Genomic DNA, 24,559 nt, shown 5'->3' with positions numbered 1-24,559 from the left:
ATAACGGTCTCTTAACTAGTTGCTTATTAGCATGTGTATTACTAGAATATTAGCCATTTATTAGTACTAATTAAGCACATATTAATGCCTTATTCTACATGACCTTATTCTATATCCCTAATCCTATCCAATACCTAAACTTAACAACTACCTTACTAACTATTAATAAGCAGCAAATTAGGAATTTATTGAGAAAAAGTCGTAGTTAATAGTGAATAAGTGTTCCCTATTCTAAAGAGTTACCAAATTTTTCCTTTAAGGTTAATTTTAAATAAGATTAGTTCATCTAATATATATATATAATAGTTCTAACACACACACAAGCGCAAAAAAGAGGGATTTGTCCCTTATATTTTTTACAGAAAGTCCAGTAGTACCCCTTTGTGTAAAGTGCTTATTAACATCAGGATATGACGGCTTATATTCAGTTAAGACTTGTGTTAATGTCAGGCCCACACATGCCTGTTCTTTTCTGATTGTTTCCATTAAGTTTCCCTGCAAGATCCCCATCTAAATAGTTTTCTGTAAGCTCCTTAGGAATGCTGTAATAAAGTACTGTGAGTCATCTTACATCAGTATTGACACCTAACACTAAAGTTCATCAACTGTTCTCTCTCTCTTCTCAAGGAAGTCTTTCTTTTTTTCCTCACTCACTGTACTGCAGCATCAGATTTTACTTTCTGGCAAATCCATCTTCAGATACAGCTGATGAGATCATATTGCCATGAGAACTTGTAAACTTAATATTCAACTAACAACAATTAGAAACAGCCAGTTTAAGAATGAAGATTAATCTTTGTAACACAATGACAGATACCACTGCATCAAAAATAGTAAATCTTAAAATGTCATTCTAGAGAGTAAAGGCTAGATCTCTCAGAACTCACATTTAATTGATTTATTAATTGAAATGTCAGTATTTATTTCAGGATAAAAACTGATCTTCATCTCCACCACTTAGAAATGACATCACTTTTATAAGCCAGATTTAAAGTTACTTTTAACCAGCTGGTGTCAAAGCTATTTTTAGTAGGTGTTCACACGTGAAAATAGTAATGACAAGTACAGAGCACCACATTAACATTTGACCACCAGAAAATGTCCAAATACTTAATTTACAACACTAATTCATTGTCTACATTTACAACACAATATGTACTGTATATTTTCTAAATAATCCAAAAAATAAAAATTCTGTAATGATTTACTCACCCTCATATTGTTACAAACTCAAAAAAAAAATATTTTTTTCATCTGACTCATATCTTGAATGTGTGGACCGTAAATATTACTTGACCAAACTTATTTCCAGGAACCTTGGTACCAGTGTATATTATCAGTTCATGATTGATTAACAAACCAGCTTCAGGACTTTTTTGAGTTCATGCAACATATGGAAAAATTGCTTAATTACATTTGGTCTGTGCTTTCGTGAAATACAATATGATAAGTCCTATGAACTAAGTCCTCATCAGTAGTGACATTAAAACATATTTTAGGCTTAATATTAAGAAATGTGCATTGTGCACAAGTAGTAAATAAAGTTTAATTACAATTTTTATATCAGTAAATCTCGAGCAATGTAGTCAACATTTGAAGTGGATCAAAACCTTTCATTAAATTTGTCCTAAAACCAAAAAGAATACCTGTTCTTGTCTTAGGACAACTTTGATGAACTTTTATTTATCCACTTCAAATGTTGACTACTGTATACTTTTACATTTTAAATAAGAATAATAATTTTTTACTAGGGCACACACACTTTTCAGTGTTTCTTACAATGATTTCGGTAATATGGCTGAATGGTTGAGCTTTATGAATGCAGTCATTATCATTTGTAATAGGTGGGAAAATTTTTGGTAACACTTTATTTTATGGTCTCTTAACTAGTTGCTTATTAGCATGTATATTACTAGAATATTAGCCATTTATTAGTACTAATTAAGCACATATTAATGCCTTATACATGACCTTATTCTATATCCCTAATCCTATCCAATATCTAAACTTAACAACTACCATACTAACTATTAATAAGCAGCAAATTAGGAATTTATTGAGAAAAATTTGTAGTTAATAGTTAATAAGTGTTCCCTATTCTAAAGTGTTACCAAATTTTTCCTTCAAGGTTAATTTTAAATAAGATTAGTTCATCTAACATATATAATAGTTCTAACACACACAAGCGCAAAAAATGGGGATTTGTCCTTTATATTTTTTACAGAAAGTCCAGTAGTACCCCTTTGTGTAAAGTGCTTATTAACATCAGGATATGACGGCTTATATTCAGTTAAGACTTGTGTTAATGTCAGGCCCACACATGCCTGTTCTTTTCTGATTGTTTCCATTAAGTTTCCCCGCAAGATCCCCATCTAAATAATTTTCTGTAAGCTCCTTAGGAATGCTGTAATAAAGTACTGTGAGTCATCTTACATCAGTATTGACACTAACACTAAAGTTCATCAACTGTTCTCTCTCTCTCCTCAAGGAAGTCTTTCTTTTTTTCCTCACTCACTGTACAAGAGCATCAGATTTTACTTTCTGGCAAATCCATCTTCAGATACAGCTGATGAGATCATATTGCCGTGAGAACTTGTAAACTTAATATTCAACTAACAACAATTAGAAACAACCAGTTTAAGAATGAAGATTCAACTTTGTAACACAATGACAGATACCACTGCATCAGAAATAGTAAATCTTAAAATGTCATTCTAGATAGTAAAGGCTAGATCTCTCAGAACTCACATTTAATTGATTTATTAATTGAAATGTCAGAATTTTTTCAGGAAAAAAACTGATCTTCATCTCCACCTCTTAGAAATGACATCACTTTTATAAACCAGATTTAAAGTTACTTTTAACCAGCTGGTGTCAAAGCTATTTTTAGCAGGTGTTCACACGTGAAAATAGTAATGACAAGTACAGATCACCACATTAACATCTGACCACCGGAAAATGTCCAAATACTTAATTTACAACACTAATTCATTATCTACATTTACAACAAAATATGTACTGTATATTTTCTAAATAATCCCAAAAAATACAAATTCTGTAATGATTTACTCACCCTCATATTGTTACAAACTCATACATTTTTTTTCATCTGACTCATATCTTGAATGTGCGGACCGTAAATATTACTTGACCAAACTTATCTCCAGAAACCTTGTTACCAGTGTGTACTATCAGTTCATGATTGATTAACAAACCAGCTTCAGGACTTTTTTGAGTTCATGCAACATATGGAAAAATTGCTTAATTACATTTGGTCTGTGCTTTTATCAAATACAATATGATAAGTCCTATGAACTAAGGTTTCTTGTAGATCCACATTCAATCAACATTTTAAGTTTGCATTTTAAGTTAGTATTGATATTACATAAGCCAGGTTTCCATCCAAGTATTTATTTCTAAAAAAATATTTAGCCCTTCAAAATTTAGTTGATGGAAATGCCATTTATCGATAAAATTTCTAAAGTGTCGACACAGTCTTTTTCCGTTTAACTTTAATGCATAAATTCTCTATCGATAGTTTAAATGTAAAAAAAAAAAAAAAAAAAAAAGCAAATAAATGTGGTGTCACATGACAGAATTAGCCTATAGGCAGCATCCCTGTTAGTGTTGTTGTTCATGTTAAAGCACAGTTTCTCTGTAGTTCTGAAGTGCATTAAATCATATATTAGATTGTATCTAAAATTATTTCATATATGGTAAGAAAAAGAGAGTTACCTTTCAAATATATTTATCTTAATTTAATGTTTCTTTAGTAAGTTAAAATTAAAAGTTAAAATTAAGTTAAAATGTAATAATTTTAATGCAAGTTAAAATGTAATAATTTTATAGAAAAAGTACAACATTTTACATATATATTTTCATTCTTGTTTTGTTGTCTCAGTTCTGTCCTACCATTAAATTTAAAGGATTTGTTGTGGAGTGAGGTGAAGTAAACTTGCATGTTTTTTCAATATGTTTGGCTGACTGTATTTTATTATGACTATGACAATGAACAGGCTGCATTGTTCAGTTAGTAACGCTTAAGGCGCCGGCATGATTTCTTTTTTTCTTATTTATTTATTTTCTTACTTATAAAAGTGGAAACAACTTACAATACTCATTTTGTGGTCATAAGACATTTTTCAAAACTTTTCTAAATATTTCTTTTATTTGTGTACATTAACAGTAAAAACAAGACATTGTGCTTTTGTAAAACAAAGGAAACAAACAGGATGCCACTTTCTCAAGAGCACATCGCAAAAATGAAACAAAATTGTGCATAGGCTGCTACTTGTTGCACAGTTTTTTTTTTGTTTCATTAATTAATTAATTAAACAATGAATTAATTATAAGCATATTTATTTATTTTATATATAGCTTTATTATGTTTTTCTCTGTTCGCAGAAGTGCTCCAGGTGCGTGATGTGACCATGTGAATCCTCACGTTCTGTTGTTCATACTGCTCTTTCCGTGTATACAATTAATCCCTGAAAAACTAATTTAGGTTTTTTAATGGGTCATAGCCATGTAATTTAATTGTAATTTAACATAATCTTGTTAGTTAACCGTTAATAATGGCTTAACGACCATCGGTTGTGGGTTAGGAGAAATAAAATAACTGAAAATAACATTCCTATTTCCAATACAGTCTGCTTAAAGTTTATCAGAAAAATAATAATAATACAACTGCGCCTGTTTATGAATATTGTTTGATGCTCAAGTATCTAAATAGTCTATAGGCCTAACTAAGTACAAAAAAGACACTTGTTAATAAAAATTATTTTATGTAGGCCTATACAATTAAACAATAGCCTGTAGACTAAAACAAAGTTTTTTTTCAAATGCATGAAGAACAGGTTATTAGCCTATGTAATTTGCGCAATAGGTGAAATTCTGAATAGAAACAGAGGTTTTTTGGGATACAACAAAACTTATGTTACAATTATTTTTTTCAGGGATGACGTCATCACGCACACCGTTTTTATCTGTAAAAAAAACAGTTGGGTGGAAAATAGCAATGTTTTTTTATGCATATTCTCTTTGTCGATAACAAAACATTGCAAAAAACTGGATGGAAAGTTGGTTACATTAGTGATGTATAATTTTTCTAGTTTGTTGAGCAAACTTGAAAAGGTTATATAAATTACTTCTATATACCAAAGCAAGCTATATAAGTGCTGAAAATGAAGAAAGCTCCCCAAAAAGAACACTAATCACTAATGGTGACTTGAAAATTAATGCAACTTTTACTGTCACGAATCTGGTCTGTGTCCCCGAATCTGGTCTGTGTCCCGCTGTCCACCAACCACCAGATGTCACTCTCGCATCACTTACGCACTCTGACTGTCACTATACATCTCGGACTGCATCTCCCATCCTCCACCGCTCTTATTGCGTCAATCCCCGTGACCAATCAGGCGCCCTATAAAAACCCCGCTCCTTTTTAGTGCACTTCACGGTTGGTTGTATTTTCCTGTTGTTGTTATTATTAGCGTTTCCTAGTTTCCTCGTTCCTGGTTTTGTTCTCTCGCCTGGTTTCTCGTTTGGACTGTCTAGCCGCCTGCCTTTTGGACTATTGCTCACGTTTATTGGATTACTCTCTCCCACTGCCTTTGATATTCCTGTCTGCTCCCGTCTCGACCCAGCCTGTACGACCATGTCTTTGTCTCGCGTTTTAAATAAAAGCTTGCATATGGATCCGCTCGCCTCTCGTCTCGTTCACTTCGTTACAGAACCAACCGTCACTACAGGATCCAGCAGCTTTTCACCCGGACAATCTTTCGACATGGACACAGACCTGATCTTAGCAAGGATCAAGCAAGGACAACGTACACTCGAACAATACATCCGTGAGTTTTTGGCCATTACTAACTACTCTACCCTCCCGGACTGCATTATTATTGAACTGTTTGCTGATGGCGTCAATGAGCCACTAAGAGCGAGGCTGAGACGCGAGGGTCCGCGCTCTTCGCTAGTGGCTTTTATGAACTTTGCGTTTTTGTGTGTGGGCTCATCGTGTACTGTGGGGGTCGCGAAGGAGGTACGCGACAACGCAGACAGATCAGCCGCGCAACCCTCTCGCAGATTGGCGGTAACGCCGGATCACGACGCCACAAACAGGTTTTCTGCCTGGATCGCTCGTGAAATGGCGGCCGTAACAGAGCGTGCTCGAGCGATGGCGGCGTCAGCACAGCCCGCGCACAAGATGGCGGCCGCGACGGAGCGCGTTAACGCGATAGCGGCGACAGCGGTGCCCGTTCACAAAATGGCGGCCGCGTCGGAGCGCGTCCACACAAGGGCGGCGGCGACGGCGGAGCCGTACACAAGATGGCGGCGAGAACAGAGCTCTGTCACGTCACAGCCGCCATACAAGAGCCATTTAAAGTTGCAGTTACATTTCCTGAGTCAAGTCAAGTTTCCAATTTAAGTCAATTTACAGCTGCATTTCCCGAGTTAAGTCAAGTCTCCAAGTCAAGCAAGATTACAGCTCCTGTTTCTACATCAAGTCAAGTCAGAGCTGCTCCTCCTAAGGCAAGTCAAGTTACAGCCATCTTTCCTGAGCCACTGCACAAGATGGCTGCCCCGCCAGAGCCACTGCACAAGATGGCTGCCACACCAGAGTCTGTCGCAAGGATGGCCGCTAAGCCAGCGCCCGCTAACGCCACGTCTGTCAAGCCAGCGCCCGCTAAAGCCACGTCAGCCAAACCACAGCCTGCTCAGGACATCTCCGTCAAGCCACAGCCTGTTCACGTCATGTTTTCTGCTCCTGGTTCTACACCCCTCATGGCCGCACTTCCTGAAGTGGTTCCTGAGTCAAGCAAAGTCACAGTCCTGGTCCCTGAGTCGAGTTACGTCCTGCCTGAAGGCCCCGAGCCTCGCCAGGTCTCATTCGACATTTCAAGATCACAGCCTATCATGATGGCCCACGTGCTGGACACTCCTCTAGTGACTGTAAGGGCGGCTAAAATGGTGCTCCTTAATGCCACGGCGGCTACCCCCGAATCAAGTCAAGACACAGAGTCAAGCCAGGTCATGGCTGTGCCCCTCGAGTCAAGCCAGGTCACAGCTGTTCCCCACGAGTCAAGTCACGTTACAGCTGTTGTTCCTGAGTCAAGCCATGTTGTTCAGGAGCCAAGTCCCGTTACAACGGATCTCCATGAACCAGGCCAAGCTGTTGCTGTCGTTCCAGAGCCAAGTCAAGCTTCAGCCACTGCTCCAGAGTCAAGTGAGGCTACGGCTGTAGCTTCCAAGTCCAGTCAAGTTTCCAAGTCCAGTCAAGCTTCCAAATCCAGCAACGTCAAGGCGATCGTTCCTGCGTCAGGCAACGTCAGGGCCGTGGTTACTGAGTCAAGTAAAGTCATTGCTCTTCACAAGCCAGTTCAAGACACCGCTGATCTCCATGAGCCAAGTCAAGTCACCGCTGATCTCCAAGAGTCAAGTCAGCTGACTACTGAGCTTCACGAATCAAGTGAAGTCACGGCCAATCTCCACAAACTAAGTCAAACCACAGCTGATATTCATGTGCCAAATGAAGTTATTGCTGCTGTTCCAGACTCAAGTCACGTCTCGTCCGACCGCCCAGACTCAAGTCACGTCTCGTCCGACCGCCCAGACTCAAGTCACGTCTCGTCCGACCGCCCAGACTCAAGTCACGTCTCGTCCGACCGCCCAGACTCAAGTCACGTCTCGTCCGACCGCCCAGACTCAAGTCACGTCTCGTCCGACCGCCCAGACTCAAGTCACGCCTCGTCCGACCGCTCAGAGTCAAGTCACGCCTCGTCTGACCCTCCAGAGCCCCGTCACATCTCGTCTATCTGTCTAGAACCTCGCCATGTCTCGTCTGACCGCTCTGAGTCAAGTCACGTCCCACCTGACGGTCCAGAGCCTCTCCATGTTTCATCAGACCTCCCAGTGCCTCGTCAGGTCTCGTCTATTCGTCCAGAGCCAAGTCACGTCTCGTCTGACCTTCCAGAGCAGTGCCATGCCTCGTCTGATATCCCAAGTTCACAGCCTACTATGATGGTCAGTATGCTGGACCCACCACAGGGGTCAGTGAGGGCAGTGAACATCTCAGCGGCACCAACATCGCCAAGATCCATCATCAAAGAGGTCCTTTCACCCGCCACTGCTCTTCCCTTTATGGCGGTTGCCATTTGGTGTGTGTGGGCTGCACACTGTGCTCCTGAGGTCACGCCTGATCTCAAGTCTGCTCCAGAGCCCCCGTCTGGTCTCGAGTCTGCTCCAGAGGTCCCGTCTGGTCTCGAGTCAGCTCCTGAGGCCACGTCAGCTCACAAGCCTGCTCTAGAGCTTCCGTCTGGTCTCAAGTCTGCTCCAGAGGTCACGTCTGGTCACAAGCCTGCTCCAGAACTCCCGTCTGGTCACAAGCCTGCTCCAGAACTCCCGTCTGGTCACTGGCCTGTTCCAGAGCTCCCCTCGGTCGGAGAAGCCGCGCCAATACCTCCTGAGGTGTCAGCTTCGGCTGTGGATCCTCCCTTGGAGGTGGCGTCCCCTTACAAGCTCTCTGCTTCTCCCCCTATTCTGTCTACCTCCTCTGTCCCTGTTCTCCCCAGGTTCCAGACCATGACGCAGGTTCCAGTTCCGCCCCGGAGGGCTGCTGCGCCTCCTGTTCCGCCCCGGAGGGCTGCTGCGCCTCCTGTTCCGCCCCGGAGGGCTGCTGCGCCTCCTGTTCCGCCCCGGAGGGCTGCTGCGCCTCCTGTTCCGCCCCGGAGGGCTGCTGCGCCTCCTGTTCCGCCCCGGAGGGCTGCTGCGCCTCCTGTTCCGCCCCGGAGGGCTGCTGCGCCTCCTGTTCCGCCCGGAGGGCTGCTGCGCCTCCTGTTCCGCCCCCGGAGGGCTGCTGCCTCCTGTTCCGCCCCGGAGGGCTGCGGCACCTGCTCCGCCTCCTGTTCCGCCCAGGAGGGCTGCTGCACCTCCTGCTCCCCCTATTCTGTCTGCCTCCACTGTCCCTGCTTTCCCCAGGTCCCAGACCGTGACCCAGATTCCTGTTTCACCCGAGAGGGCTGCTCCGCCTCCTGCTCCACCTCCTGTTCCGCCCCGGAGGGCCGCTCCGCCTCCTGTTCCGCCCTGGAGGGCGCCCGCGCCTCACGCTCTGCCTCCGGCTCCGCCCTGGAGGGCTCTTGTGTCGCTTGTCCCGCCTCCGGCTCCACCCTGGAGGGCTCCTGCGCCTCCTGATCCGCCTCCGGCTCCGTCCTGGAGGACTCCGGCGCCTCCTGCTCCGCCTCCGGCTCCGCCCTGGAGGGTACCTGCTCTGTCGGCCCTGCCTCAATCACTGGGCCCTCCACATGGACCTGGCCCTCCAACCCTCGCCCTGTCTTGCTCCCACCCCACCGCACCCCTGGACTGTTGTTCCCTTAGAGCGTCTGGAAGCCGCTCCTTGGGGGGGGGCTATGTCACGAATCTGGTCTGTGTCCCGCTGTCCACCAACCACCAGATGTCACTCTCGCATCACTTACGCACTCTGACTGTCACTATACATCTCGGACTGCATCTCCCATCCTCCACCGCTCTTATTGCGTCAGTCCCCGTGACCAATCAGGCGCCCTATAAAAACCCCGCTCCTTTTTAGTGCACTTCACGGTTGGTTGTATTTTCCTGTTGTTGTTGTTATTATTAGCGTTTCCTAGTTTCCTCGTTCCTGGTTTTGTTCTCTCGCCTGGTTTCTCGTTTGGACTGTCTAGCCGCCTGCCTTTTGGACTATTGCTCACGTTTATTGGATTACTCTCTCCCACTGCCTTTGATATTCCTGTCTGCTCCCGTCTCGACCCAGCCTGTACGACCATGTCTTTGTCTCGCGTTTTAAATAAAAGCTTGCATATGGATCCGCTCGCCTCTCGTCTCGTTCACTTCGTTACATTTACAACATAATATATCCAAAAGGATGATAAACATCAAATATTTCTGATGAGTCCCCATGTTTTGCCAAGATACTTACCACCAAACTTGCCATTGTATGTTCTTGCTGTTTAATATTTTAAACTGCTCAAACTAAATGGCCAAAAACTACTTTATTTAATATATGTATATAATATATAATATAGTTCAGTCAGCTGTTAACTGTTGAGTTTCAACAGTATGTTTCTAAGGTGAATGAAGTTTGGTGTTAGTAGCTATGTTTCCATCACCCTGTTTTTTTTTTTTTTTTTTTTTGTACATTTTGAAGTATTGCATCAGAAACGTGATGGAAATGCCAAAATTCGGAAAGAAATCTCTTAATTCAAGTTTTTTTTAATTGTGTGAAAAAGGGTAAATAATAATGGGAGGTGGAAACGCCATTTTGTGAATAAATTCCTCCACGTGCACCAAAAAAGTCATGACTTTGTGCTGTGTGACAGGATAACTTGACTAACCAGCAGACCGATCTCATTGCATAGCATCTGAAATGTTGTTATGGTCATTCTGAAATGCCTTAGCAAAGCTTGCCATCAAAGTATTTCTGTATAATTGCCTCCGAGAACTGTCTTACAAGACAAAAAAGCAGTGATGGCATTTATTGATTTTTTTATTGTGTTTTTATGCAACATTCAATTTTGCGCACCTTTGGATGGAAACCTGGCTATTGATGTGTCACATTAAGTGATTCAGACAATGATTGTTGATCAAAAGTTAAACAATGATTAGATTTACTTAAAATTCTGATTTGTTCATGCATACAGTACGATCGTTTTGCCCTTTGAATATTCGGATGAAATCACTTAAGTTATATGAATTACATAGGCTACATTTATGTCCTTATTGGTGACTGAATACAAGTTCAGAATGGCGTGAAGGGTGTTTAGATGACAGAATTTCTAGTTTAACCTTGCCCAGCATGTGAAGTTTCAGCAGGACGGATCTCTTACCTTTAGTCCCTTCAGAACATTTTTATCACATGGTCGAAGCAGACAGAGTCGGCGCTCTTTTCTCATCTCACACTTGCTGTTGTCGTTGTTGACTCGTACGGAGATGCCGATGCTGCAGGTGCGTGAACAGGGTGACCAGGGTGTGGTCTGGACCAAACAGTTCTTCTTCCAGGCTAAGGGAGGATCCCTGTAAGCTTTCAGTGTTACAGTCACAAAGCACTATGTCATCCCACAGCATACATTCAAACATCTGCCCTCACCCCAGACTTCACATTCTGACAGGAACAATGAGTCTTTGCATACTGTATAGTTATTGATCTGTTACAGCTACTTAGGAGCTGTTTAGTTATGACGTCAATTAGCAAAAGTCAATTAGCATGCCTATTATTAACATATTGGCTGTTTATTAGTACTTTCAAAGCACATATTTTACATGACCATATTCTGCATCCCTAATCCTACCCAATACCTGAACTTAACAACTACCTTACTATTTTCAAGCAGCAAATTAGAAGTTTGAGGCAAAAGCCGTAGTTATTGGTTTGTTAATAGTGAGAACTGGACCTTAAAATAAAGTGTGACCGGCTGTTTTCTAGTTATGGATAATGTCAGTACAGTGTCACTGTACAGGTACATGTTGTTCTTCAAAGATAACTAGCAAATCATAAGTGGATTATTTTTGGTATGGATGTTTGAAATCAATGTCAACACTACTATACATTTTCTTTGGTTTAGTAAATGTATGTGCTTGACGAATGACATTTACTTACAGTAAGTGAACAAAATTTGTCCTCATATGGCAACTTGTAGTTGAGGCATAAATGCATGTAATTTATTTAATGAAGGTCTCTTCAGATGTGCAACTGCTATTCTAAAAGTCTCTAAGGAATTCCAGAGTGAACCTATGAAACAAAATGTTACATTTTTCACTCACACTTCAGTTTGGGACTCAATTTGCCTCAATAAAACCTTAATTTGCTGCTTATCAATAGTTAGTGAATTGTGAAATAGTTATGTTTAGGTTTGGTGATTAGGGGAACTAAAATATGGTCATGCAGAATAAGGAATTAATATGTGCTTTATAAATACTAATAAACAGCAAATACACTAGTAATATGGATGCTGATAAGCAACTAAGTAATAACAAGAACTGGTCCTTAAACTAAAGTGTATCTACATTTTCTTAAAGGGTTAGTTCACCCAAATAATTTACTCACCCTCCAGACATCCTAGGTGTATATGACTTCCTTCTTTCAGACGAATCCAATTGGAGTTATATATATATAAAAAAATCCTGGCATTTCCAAGCTTTATCATTGCATGGGTGGGTGTTTCTCTTCATCAGTCCAAAACAAGTCCAATAAATTGCATCCATCCATTAAAATGTGCCTTACACAGCTCCAGGGGGTGAATAAAGGCCTGTAGCAAATCGATGCGTTTTTGTAATAATATCTAAAATGTAATAATCACTTTAATCTAGCTTGCGCCAACTGGTCGTACCTGGAAGCAGCTCTGGGTGGATGACGTAGGACGGAAAGCAAAGTTTTCTTACTTTAGCAAAGGAAAACCAGTCTCCCCTTGGTAGCCTTGTCACTTCCATGCGGCGCCGACGTATAACTTTATGCGCCTAGAGCTTGCAAACTAGATTAAAGTGATTCTTAAGTTTTAAATATGAATATTTTTCTTACAAAAACACATAAATTTGCTACAATAGGCCTTTACACAACCCCAGAACCATGTGAGGCACTTTTTATTATGGATGGATGCACTTCATTGGACTTGTTTTGGACTGATGAAGACTTGGACATGCCAGGATGATTTTTAATATAACTCAGATTGGATTTGTCTGAAAGAAGTGAGTAATATACAGGATGCCTGGAGGGTGTGTAAATTATAGGCTCATTTTCATTTTTAGGTGAACTAACCCTTTAAGGCTTCAAGGACAGCAACATGAACTGCTCTGATTGTTAAAAGTTCAACTCTGTTGTAACATATCTCATTCTTATCTGACTTATCGGAGTATCTCCCACATACAATTAAAAGACTGATTGTTCCAAATTCAGTACAATTAAAGCTCTATTAACAGAATTTGTGACATGCTGTCAATTTAATTACAACAAACAGCTTAAATTTCATTAAAAAACTGTCACAATAAAGCACTTAGAATGAAAGAAAAGTGGACCAGGCAGTATATTTTAGGAGTATATGCAGAATTACTTCTGAAACACTGTAAAAATACAGCTGTATTTTTCAGAGTCTACTTTCATGCATGGTTTTAAATTAATAATGTGACAGATCTATTGGCGTATCACTTTACTCTTTGGCTCTTTGTATCAAATGCAACCGCACCCCTACACCTAGCCCCAACACTAACCAAACTGAACCTGCTGATCACTAAAGGTGTCCTCCAAGGTCCAGGATAGAAACCATGATTTTAACAAGAGGTAGCAATATGAGCTGCACCAGCACCTCATCATTCCTGGCATGATTCCTCAGATTTCTTCTTTTTAGGAAGCAATTTATCTTGCCCAGTAGCTATGAGTTTTCTTTATGCATCAGGATTAGATTTCTTGTTTAGCAACCTCTTTGAATGGATAATACTTCTTGAGGGGAACACAGTGTTATTTCAGGAGTGTGTTTTTGGCAATCTTTATTTAAGTTGAGGACAAGCATGGTGTCAAGTGTTTGGGTGCTCATCAAGCTCATGCTGGCTTTGCCACTGCACTGTGAGATTTTTAGAAGTACTTTAGAAGTATTTGAAAATAGTTCTCTGTCAACCTTTTAAAGGAAAATGGGGGACTGGCTACACCCCATCACTTGAGGTAAAGCTCTCTGGGTCCTTTTGTAAACCCTATTTCACCGGTTTAATTTGCTTATAAAGATGTTATTATGTCCCAGCCCGTAAGCATGGATGTGGTCTCTGGATGACATTCTTATGACCACTGCCTTTGGGACTCTGAAGAGTTCAGCAGCGGTTTAGCTGCTCTCTGTAGCGGTCAAGAGGCACTGCCTTTGTCACCCTATCTGGAGCTGCTTGAAGTTGTCTCGCGTGCTGTGGAGAGGCTTCACATACAAGTCATGCAGAACAACTTCGGTGCTGATTGATAAATCTTGTTTGGCTGCCAGTCAGACTGTTGCGGCACTGCATACCATGGTGGTTCTGCAGGCCTACCAAACAGATGTCCTTAAGGACATGGTTAATCCTGAGCTACAGAAAGAGGGAAAGCCTAATTTTTAAGACAGGAGATCCTCTCGCTTTTGGGGAAAGGAGCCATAAAGGAAGTGCCTTATTCTAGGAGGGAGTCGGCTTTAACCACTGGAACTTTTAAGTGCTGAGAAAAAAATGGAGGTCTGCAATCCATTTTAGACTTTACATAGACTGAACACCAAGGAGAGTGGTTTTTCATGATAGATCTGCACATCATTCAGATCATTCAGAGACAAAGGAAGTTTCTCAGGTTTCTCAGAATTTCTCAGAATTGCACCTTGCCTATTTACAAAGTGCATAGACACAGCACTGGCACCTCAGGGAGGGCGGCATCAGCGTCAGCAGGTAATAAATTGGTGTGTTTCTATATGGGCTTTAGAGAGTCATCACACCAGGTTATGTTCTCAGCGTCAGCTGCCGAACCCCTGTTCCCTGTTAAGGGAACCAAGGTTATATATGTAACTGAGATTACATAACTGAAATCTTTTATAATTCTGTCTGGCTTAATGGTGGTCAGAGTTACAGTAAGTGTTAGAGTTTTCACTTTTGTAAAAAGTGTAAATATACACTCCAAATGTTTGCTATGATAACAGACATTATGCCACAAATGCTAAGTTTAAAAATGCTAACTTTAATTGTATCAAACCTGGAACATTCCTTTTAAGTCAAAATCAAATTGTACCTACAATAGTTACTTTCCTAATATCCTCGGTCTTGTTGTTTATCAAAATCGAATGACCCTCTTCACCTCTGAAATTATTTAGATTAAAGCTGCAGTCTGTACGTTTTGCCTCTTTGTCGCCATCTCTCTTTGAAAACCCGCAATTGCAGATATTTGCAGAATATGTGGGTTGTGGGTTGTGCACCGGCACGGCTCCAGTGCAGATGAATCTAATATTTGTGGGGATTTCAGTCACCGCACAAGTGTGGATCCTGTACTTACGGTGTGCTTCCACTACAGTGTCAAATCTGTGCTCAGTGCAGCTAGAAACGCTACAACTCCACTGCTTTGGGGAGTGTGAAATTTAGGGCAGAGCACACCTCTGAAAACAATGTTTACACCCTGTTTGCATTTCATCTTCTTTTGATGCATGTTTAACGGTGGTTTGCAAACTAAACAGTTCACTGTCGCCATGTAGGTACAACCTAAAATTCAAAATTTTGAAAAGTAGCCTATAGAGACAGACCTAAATAAAACATTTGACTTCAACAACAAGTGATTTCAGCTCAGTAATCCACCAGTTCAGCAAACACTTGGGGACATACGTCAAAATCTTGCCTTGCCTTCTTTTTACATCGATTGGTTGTCGGCAAGCGTTTTTCACTCGAGATTTGCATAGAGTCCAGGATTGGCCAACCTTTTAGATGCTCTGAGCTGCTCTTAATTCTTTCTCCGCGCCGCTTTCGATCCCATAATGCAACCACGCAAGCGTTTGAATGCGTAGGAATGAATTGAAAATGCTCGCTCCGACGCTCTCACTACATGCCAGTGGAAACACACTGTTAGGAATCACAGATTGTAACCTATGTCTTGGAATATCACATCAAACCATGCAAATTATTATTATTGTTATACTTTGTTCTCACACTGTTAAAGTTATCAACACCAGCATTGCGTGACTGTGTGTATGTAGAGTGTATTAGCGTTACATGTAGATTTTAATTTCTGTACAGTCTGATCTAATTGTCATACAATTCGAATTATATACACTACCGTTCAAAAGTTTGGGGTCAGTACATTTTTTTTTTTTTTTTTTTTTTTTTTTTAAGAAATTAATACTTTTATTCACCAAGGAAGTATTAAGTTAATAATTAAAAGTTTATTAAAAGTTAATAATAAATAATTTACATTGTTATAAAATATTTATATTTTGAATAAACACTGTACTTTTTAAACTTGTTATTCATGAAAGAATCCTGAAAAAAAAAATCACAGGTTTCAAAAAATATTTGGCAGCACAACTGTTGATATTATCCAACACTGATCATTCTAATAATAAATCCGCATATTAGAATGATTTCTGAAGGATCATGTGACACTTAAGACTGGAGTAACAGCTGATAAAAATTCAGCTTTTCATCACAGGAATAAATTCTATTTTAAAGTATGTTAAAATAAAAAACATTATTTTATATTGTAAAAACATTTTGCAATATTACTGTTTTTTTTCTATATTTTTAATCAAATAAATGCAGCCTTGATGAGCATAAGAGACTTCTTTAAAGACTATTACAAGTCTTACTGACCCCAAACTTTTGAACGGTAGTGTATAAAGAAATTGTTTTAGCCCAAAAAGCAGATTAGGTAACACTTTAAAATAGGGAACGCTTATACACCATTAACTACAACTTTTCCCTTAATAAATTCCTAGTTTGCTGCTTATTAATAGTTAGTAAGGTAGTTGTTAAGTTTAGGTATTGGGTAGGATTAGGGATGTAGAATAAGGTCATGTAGAATAAGGCATTAATATGTGCTTAATTAGTACTAATAAATGGCTAATATTCTAGTTATATGCATGCTAATAAGCAACTAGTTAAGACACCGTAAAATAAAGTGTTATCGCAAATTCTTTCTTAGAACCGGTTCTCTTTAAAATACAAAACTTTCCATAATATAATATAATATATAATTTCATAATAACATAATCTTTTTTGGATTACAATCTGCCATCAAAATGATAAGCTTGATTATTCCAGCTGCTGTAAGAAAAGGCTATAAATGATCCGCCACCTGTGTCCTCATATGCGATATAGCAATATCTAGCCAGGGCGCCTTCTTTATGTTTACAGACGTGACGTAATGACGCAGCGGCATGGTCGAATTTCCTGCAAAAACATACCAGTACCATACAAATTAGAAAACATTATTATAAGCTAATCATTGTGAATCGGGCTAAAGTAAGGAGATAGTTTTGAGATGGTTATGTACTAGCTCAAAAATGGATTTTGTATAATTTTTAACCAAAAAAATAAAAAATAAATTACGGACTGCTGCTTACTAAACTAACCCTGTGTGGGCAGTGAAAAATAGTATTAACCAATAAAATCACATGCTAATCTAATCAAACCCTGATGTAGAGAATTATTTTCTCAGATCAATCAATCAATGTGAAGTTTTTTATGACTGCTGTTTTCTGTCATTTTTAATGTCAACACACAGTCACACTTACCTGACATGGTCCTGTAGGTAGTGTCCTGCTGGTGTTTGGGGCTTTGATTGCTCTTGAGTCCTGCTGGCAAGCTGCCCTGGAGAGCAGCAGAATTCAACATTCCAGCCGGCTTTTGGATGAAGGCGGGAGTGCAGCCGATGGCTCCAGCAATGCAAGTGCACTTGTAGAGTGGGCTGGGCTGGAAGGACTGTCCGTTATCATAGTGAGCCCCATTCAGGTCACAACCAACCCCCATCATGTCTGCAAAAATATGCAGGATTAACTATAAAGTACAAAAAATAAAACTCAATTCAAAATATCCAGTTGTGGTCATGAGGTTGAAAAAATCATCCTAACTAAATTAAAACGAGGGAATTACTGGCCACAATTTACCTCAAACGAGAACAAATTTTGGTGTTTTTTTCTGCATATCATATCATGTGCGAGGATTCTTATCATTCCACTGTATTCTCTAAAATCAATTTAGCTTCTTAATAACATTTTTTTGATTGTAACAAGCACACCAGGTTTTTCATAAAATGCTCACTCACAAGCACAGACTCCAACTTCATAACGCGGCTGGTCTTTGGAAAAATCACAGTACATGCTTTTGTGAGGGTCACAGACGTCCCTCTCGTTGCATGATTCCCCAATCTGCCGTGCACAGGTTTTGCAACAGCCGCAGCCATCCAAGATGGAACTGACACCAGGGGCACACAGCGGCCGGACACCACATTTACATGGCCAGCTACAGAATTGCCTCCTCTCCACCAGGCCCGTCTCTTTCCGCTGCCTCTGTCTGCTATCAGCACCCTGCAGTACATGCAAAAAGAAAATAAGACCCTGGGATCAAAGAGATCATGAAATCGCATTGATACCACAAAGACACTCTGTGAACTAATTTGTAGTTATACGTGTAAGAATCATTAGTATCATGCTTTTATTGTTTGCCTTTCATTTCCTTGCTATGCACTCTAAAGGCCCTATCATACACCCGGCACAATGCGACGCAAGTATTTTTTGCTAATTTCATAATTTGCACATCCAGCGCCATGTTGTTTAAATAGCATATGCGTCTGTTTGCCCATGGTTTGCCACAAGGTGTGTTTAGGCGCATTGTTGGCGCATTGCTATTTTGAGGCAACTGAGAACGATTGCGTCACTAATGAACTAAAACCTGGTCTAAAGTCAATGGTGCAGTATTTTTTATTTATTTATTTAAAGGGTGTGTTAGTAATATGCACCTGTAGTCGGGTGCACAACGTGCGTACACTCTGCTTATTACACACACAGGAACGTGCAGCAGCACACAAACAAGCCAAATATTAAAAATGAAAGGATTGCAGTGCAAAAGATTGTTATTCCCATAGATAGTCTGATCACATGCTTAATCTTTGTACCCGAGCAGGTCCGTTTCCATTCTGTTTCCTTTCTCTTTGCTCTTGCAAATTAGACAATGTAAATAGCGAATCCGCCATGGTGATGAGACTCTGATTGGTTTATTGCACGTTATACCCAAAACTCACACATGACGTATTAAGAGAATACAACCATTTTGGACCATGTGCCTAGCGCACCAAAATTTTTTCATGTTGTTAAAGTAGCAAAAGTGGTTTTGGACATGCCCTAAGTGCACCTGCGCCATGCGCTTCAGACCATGTGATTAGATCATTAAAATAGGGCCCTTAATGTGTTTAGATCATAGTTATTTGATCAATGTGGGGTTTTGAATTAACAATCCAAATGACAACATAATGACAACTTTAAGCTTAAATATGAAAATAAATATGAATATGAATATTCCATTGCATCTTCTTCATATTAAAAATATACAAAATAATGGCATTAGCGGTAGGCCTACACCAGATGACCATGATGACTCAATGCATTACTCAGATTCACAGAAGACTAGGCTATGACGTAAACCACAAATTCAGACTTCAAACGGGTTTAGAATGAAATGAGGTTAAGTAAATGACAAAATGTAAATTTTGGGTAGAAAATGTGTGTCACTGGTTTATAGACTGAAGTGCTCCTAAAAGGGATGGGGATATTATGATTGTGTTTTAAAGGAGAAGTCCACTTCCTAAACAAAGATTCACATATAATGTACTTACTCCCCTGTCATCCAAGATGTTCATGTCTTTCTTTCTTCAGTCATAAAGAAATTATGTTTTTTCAGGAAAACATTTCAGGATTTTTCTCCATATAATGGATTGATATGGTGCCCCAATTTTGAACTTCCAAAATGCAGTTTAAATGCGGCTTCAAACGATCCCAAATGTGGTTGTAAACGATCCCAGCCAAGAAAGAATGGTCTTATCTAGCGTAACGATTGGTTATTTTCATAAAAATAACAGAGTTTATATACTTTTTAATGTCAAACGCTCGTCTTGTCTTACTCTGCCTGGACTGTTTTTGGTTACGTATGTAACCCTCGTTCCCTGAAGGAGGGAACGGAGACGCCATGTCAGTGACCGACGAATTGGGATCTCGCTTAGAGAGACCAATCTACTTCGAGTGTAAGCTAAACGAGCCAATGTACATTGGCATGTGATGATTGCATCCAGCTGCCGCTGATCACAGCACGAGTATAAATATGCAGCAGGTGCAGCGCATAGTCAGGTTTTTGCTGAGGAGCCGAGCCGGTGACCCGGCGGTTCAGCGGTGGTACAGCAGCCATGGCGACGAATTGGGATCCCTACCAAAGCGCCACGGCTGCTGTCCCCCTCCAGTGTCCTGAGCGAGCTCCCTGTGCCCGCTTCCTGGCCAGGCTCGCAACAAGAATACTAGTCACTGTATAACATAGCACTACCCACTTCCGTGAAGCTGGAGCACTGGGAATGTGCGGAAGTCCCACCTTTCCTGTAGGAGGTTTCGAAGCATTTACACACATGACTCATTTTTCAGAAACATATGGAAGATTGGAGGTGATTGTAACCTTCTTGGAATGGCAGACGATTTCCTGGGAAACACGGGCTCTGAGGCTATACCGTGGACTTTTACACATATGGGATCCACTTAGGTCTCTCATATGGACCCCAGCCCTCTACCGGTTCTCATGGATTCGTCTAGTGAGGGCCTGACGCCTGAGGCTCCACTACGTCTGGCTGCCGAAGGGATGGGGGAGCTCAACAGGGTCTACTGTATGGACACTCTGGAGCAGTTTTTGCAAGCCGACCCAAACCGGGGTCACTCAGTGCTTCTACCCGTTTGAGGTGAGAACACAGGAGGATACCGGCTCTACACGAAGGCTACAGAATCTAGCGAATGTGTTAGGGGTCGCCCAGCCCGTAGCTCTACAGATATCTGTCAGCGAGGCACCACGAGCCAGCGCCCAGGAGGATGCAACACTTCTAGTTGAGTGAGCTCGCAACCTGAGCAGGCAGGGCACACCCTGTGCCTGGTAAGCCAGGGTTATGGCATCCACTATTCAGTGGGCCATACTCTGCTTGGAGACAGCATTCCCCTTCTGCCGCCCTCCGAAACAGACAAAGAGCTGGTCTGAGGACCTGAAGCTTTGTGTCCGGTCTACGTACCATCTTAGGGCTCGGACGGGACAAAGCAAAGCTGGGGCTGGGTCTGCCTCCTCTGGGGGCAGTGCCTGCAGGCTCACCACCTGGTCCCTGAAGGGAGTTGTGGGAACCTTGGGCACATAGCCGGGCCAGGGCCTCAGGGTTACCTGGGAATCCGCTGGCCCGAACTCTAGGCATGATTCGACGACTGAAAATGCGTGCAGGTCCCCTACCCTCTTGATGGAGGCCAATGCAAGCAGGAGCAGAGTCTTCATTGAAAGAAACTTCAGCTCGACTGACTGCAAAGGCTCAAACGGGGCCTGATATAGTGCTGGGGACAGATCCCAAGAGGGTACAGAGGGGGGCTGGGGCGGATTTAGCCTTCTTGCCTGAGGAACCTGATGACCAGGTCATGCTTCCCCACTGACTTCCCTTCTATGGGGTCATACTGTGCAGCAATAGCAGCCACGTAGACTTTAACGGTGGAGGGAGACAGCCTTCGCTCCAACGCTTGCTGCAAAAAGGAGAGCACGACTCTGATCGGGCATCTTCGGGGGTCCTCTTGGTAGAAGGAATACCACTCAACGAACAGGTTCCACTTCAAGGCGTAAGCATGTCTTGTGGACTGAGCTCTCGCCGAAGTGATGGTGTCTACCACTCCTTGGGGTAGGTCACCTAGAACCTCCGCGTCCCATCCAGGGACCAGACATGTAGTTTCCAGAGGTCTGGATGTTGGTGCTATAGGGTGCCCCCTCTCTGAGTCAGTAGTTCCTTCCTCAGAGGAATCCGCCAGGGAGGGGCTGTCATGAGGAGCATTAGTTCTGGGAACCAAGTCCGGGTGGGCCAGTAGGGTGCCACCAAAAGGTCCTGCTCCTCGTCCTCCCTGATCTTGCACAATGTCTGTGCGAGAAGGCTCACTGGGGGAAACGCATACTTGCGCAGGCCCCACGGCCAGCTGTGTGCCAGTGTGTCCGTGCCGAGCGTTCCCTCGGTCAGGGAATAGAACAACTAGCAGTGGGACGTTTCTGGAGAGGGAAACAGGTCTACCTGAGCCTCCCCAAAACGTCTCCAGATCAGCTGGACCGACTGGGGATGGAGTCTCCATTCTCCAGGGAGCGACAGCACATCGGCTGTAGCTGAGGGCCCGTCCAAACCCCCGACACTGTCTGCCCGTCGTACGTGGCCCCCCAGCCGGTGGTGGAGGCATCTGTGTGTACCACATCATGCCTGGAGACCTGTTCCAGGGGCACTCCTGCCCGGAGGAACGTAAGGTCTGGGGTGAAGGTTTGGCGGCAGGCTGGTGTCACTTTGACCTGGTGAGTGCCGCGTTGCCACGCCCTCCTTGGGACTCGGCCGTGGAGCCAGTGTTGAAGCGGTCTCATATGGAGCAGCCCCAGCGGTGTAACTGCCGCTGCAGCTGCCATATGCCCCAGGAGCCTCTGAAATAGTTTCAGTGGGACCACTGTCCTGCACTTGAATGTACAAGGGCTGCCTCCATGACTTTCGTAAAGACACGGGGTGACAGGGACAGCCCGAAGGGCAGGACCTTGTACTGATATGCTCGCCCTTCAAACGCGAACCGCAGAAATGGTCTGTGGTGCGGAAGGTTTGAAACATGAAAGTATGTGCCCTTCAGGTCGATTGCTGCAAACCAATCTTGAGGACGGACACATCTGAAGATGTGCTTCTGCATGAGCATTTTGAACAGTAGCCTGTGAAGTGCCCATTTCAAAGCGGCACAAGTACAAGTACAAGCGGCACAAGCGGGACCACAGACGTACCCGCGGTGGGGCAGCGATGGGGAACACAGGGACCCCCGTGATGGGGAACGCAGGGACCCCGCTCGGGCGTCTCATTGCCGGTCCGAAGCGGGGTCATAGTGTCTGTGTCTGGAGTGTGTGAGACACTTACCTGCATTCGGGCAGTAGTACGTCTGATAGCACTTTCCAAACGGCCACTGGCACTGTCACTGGCGAGAGGGGAGGTTGAGCGAGGTCTGAGGTTGGCCTGTTCCACACCCCCGTCCCAGGGGACCCAGAGATAGAAGATAGAAGAGATAGAAGAAACTTCTCTTTTGTCGAGTCTTTTGTTGGGAAAAAAAGGAAACAAAAAGATTCTCCTGTGATTCTGGTGCGTTCACCCTCTCTCCCAAAGAGCAGCTCCATCCATCTCTGGGTCGCCCGTCTCAGGGCCTCTTGCTCTTCCGCTTACCACTGGTCTTAGTGGGGGCCTGGCTTCACGGTGCTGCCTCTGAGAAGGCTGACCGCGATGGCGGTGGTGGAGGCAGGGGGCCACCCTCGGCGATGAGCAGGCTGAGGTGCTGCCGTCGGCGGCCGGGTGGAGGCAGCAGCTGGACGGTGGGGCAGGATGTGTCTGATGGCCTCAGTCTGCTTCTGTGCAGTGGAAAACTGCTGGGCATAGTTCTCCACCGCGTTGCCGAAAAGGCCGGTCTGGGACATGGGGGCATTGAGGAACCTGATCTTATCAGTTTCCCTCATGTCAGCCAGACACAGCCAGAGATGGCGCTCCTGGACCACCATGGTGGACATGGCATGACCCAGAGGCCGCCCGGTCACCTTCCTCACACGTAGCGTGAGGTCCATGGTGATACAAAGCTCTTTGAGAACTTCTGGGTCGTGACCCCCCTCGTACAGATCCTTCAGTGCCTTGCCCTGATGAACCTGTAACAACGCCATAGCGTGTAGGGCGGAGCCAGCTTCTCCACAGGCCGCATAGGCACTGCCGATCAGAGCCGACGAGTACCTACAGGCCTGGGAGGGGAACAACGGATTGCCCCGCCAGGTGGAAGTGGCGCCGGGACACAATTGCATCTCCATTGTATACCCCCGCGCTGGTCCGCCATCGAGGGTGGTGATGGAGGATGTGCCATTGGAGCGGTTTCGGGCAGTAAAAGGTGGTCATCTTTGGTTAGTAAATTACATATTTTTATTCAGAAATCAATATTATCTAACATAGATTTTCTGTAAAATGAGAAAACATCAATGTTGCCATATGGCAACGCTGTACCACAGTGGAATTGAAGTAATGTATTTCCCCATTAGGATTTTTTATAGATAGTAAAATCAATAATTTGATTTAAATTATTTATGTATTTGAAGTGTTTATTGTAGTATATGTGTACTTATGTATAAATAAGGAAATTACTTAGTCTTTGCAAAAAATGAATACAACAGTATTTTACAGCGCAATAGGCGCAATAGGAAAAGTGCCGAGCTGCCTCTTCCATGTGATGACAGTGTGGATGAGTTAGCCTTCAGTGACCGTAATAATAAGTGTGTTTGTGCTTGTTTTTGTGTCTGTATGTGTGTGTGGCAGATTTTGATGGAAATTAAAGCGGGATACATCAACTTCTAAAAGAAATGTGCATTTAAATTGAAAAGTAAATCATAATTTTGTAAAAATAAATCGTAATTTTGGGCCATTTTCCATTGTGGTACATTCACAGTTTTTTTTATTTGTATAATTGAAGCTATTTCATGTAATAAAAACTTATGTGAAAAAATATTTCATGGTTAGAACATAATGCGTACCATGGTTACGGGTTAACAGCAATGCGCCTCTTGCATTTCAATACTCATTCATCTGTAAAATGAGTTAGCTGTAGTTCTGTGTTTGGTTATTGGTTGTTGAACCCCTCCCTGTATTCCCACCCTCCTCCTTCCCACCTTTCATGACACTTTAAGTAACTGTGTTACTGTAATTCTCTGGCTCTTTCAGTGAGTTTAGCAGGAAATCGTCATGCAAAGGCTGGCAGAGGAAAAATCCAACGCTGATGTCAACAAGCGGCCCCTTCACACAGCTCTACTGACT

At 42.7% G+C, this 24,559-nt stretch overlaps 1 protein-coding gene across 2 annotated transcripts in view; it reads right to left on the bottom strand.

Annotated features, from left to right (window-relative positions):
- The window catches only part of ccn6 (cellular communication network factor 6), a 28,524-nt gene that overhangs the window by 2,443 nt on the left and 1,522 nt on the right, over window positions 1-24,559 (bottom strand). Inside the window, exons 2-4 of one of the 2 annotated variants that reach the window (XM_051138912.1) lie at window positions 17,765-18,026; window positions 17,235-17,474; window positions 10,857-11,050 (exon numbers count right to left, since the gene is read on the bottom strand). In XM_051138912.1, the coding sequence (XP_050994869.1) occupies window positions 10,857-11,050; window positions 17,235-17,474; window positions 17,765-18,026 (696 nt within the window). The remainder of the gene's footprint in view (window positions 1-10,856; window positions 11,051-17,234; window positions 17,475-17,764; window positions 18,027-24,559) is intronic. The other variant, XM_051138913.1, reaches the window with a different exon arrangement.

The sequence above is a fragment of the Labeo rohita genome, chromosome 20 (genome assembly GCF_022985175.1).
Source record: "Labeo rohita strain BAU-BD-2019 chromosome 20, IGBB_LRoh.1.0, whole genome shotgun sequence".
Taxonomy (NCBI): domain Eukaryota; kingdom Metazoa; phylum Chordata; class Actinopteri; order Cypriniformes; family Cyprinidae; genus Labeo; species Labeo rohita.
Note: the sequence above shows the minus strand (reverse complement) of the source record. Positions and strands in the feature narration are given on the sequence as shown.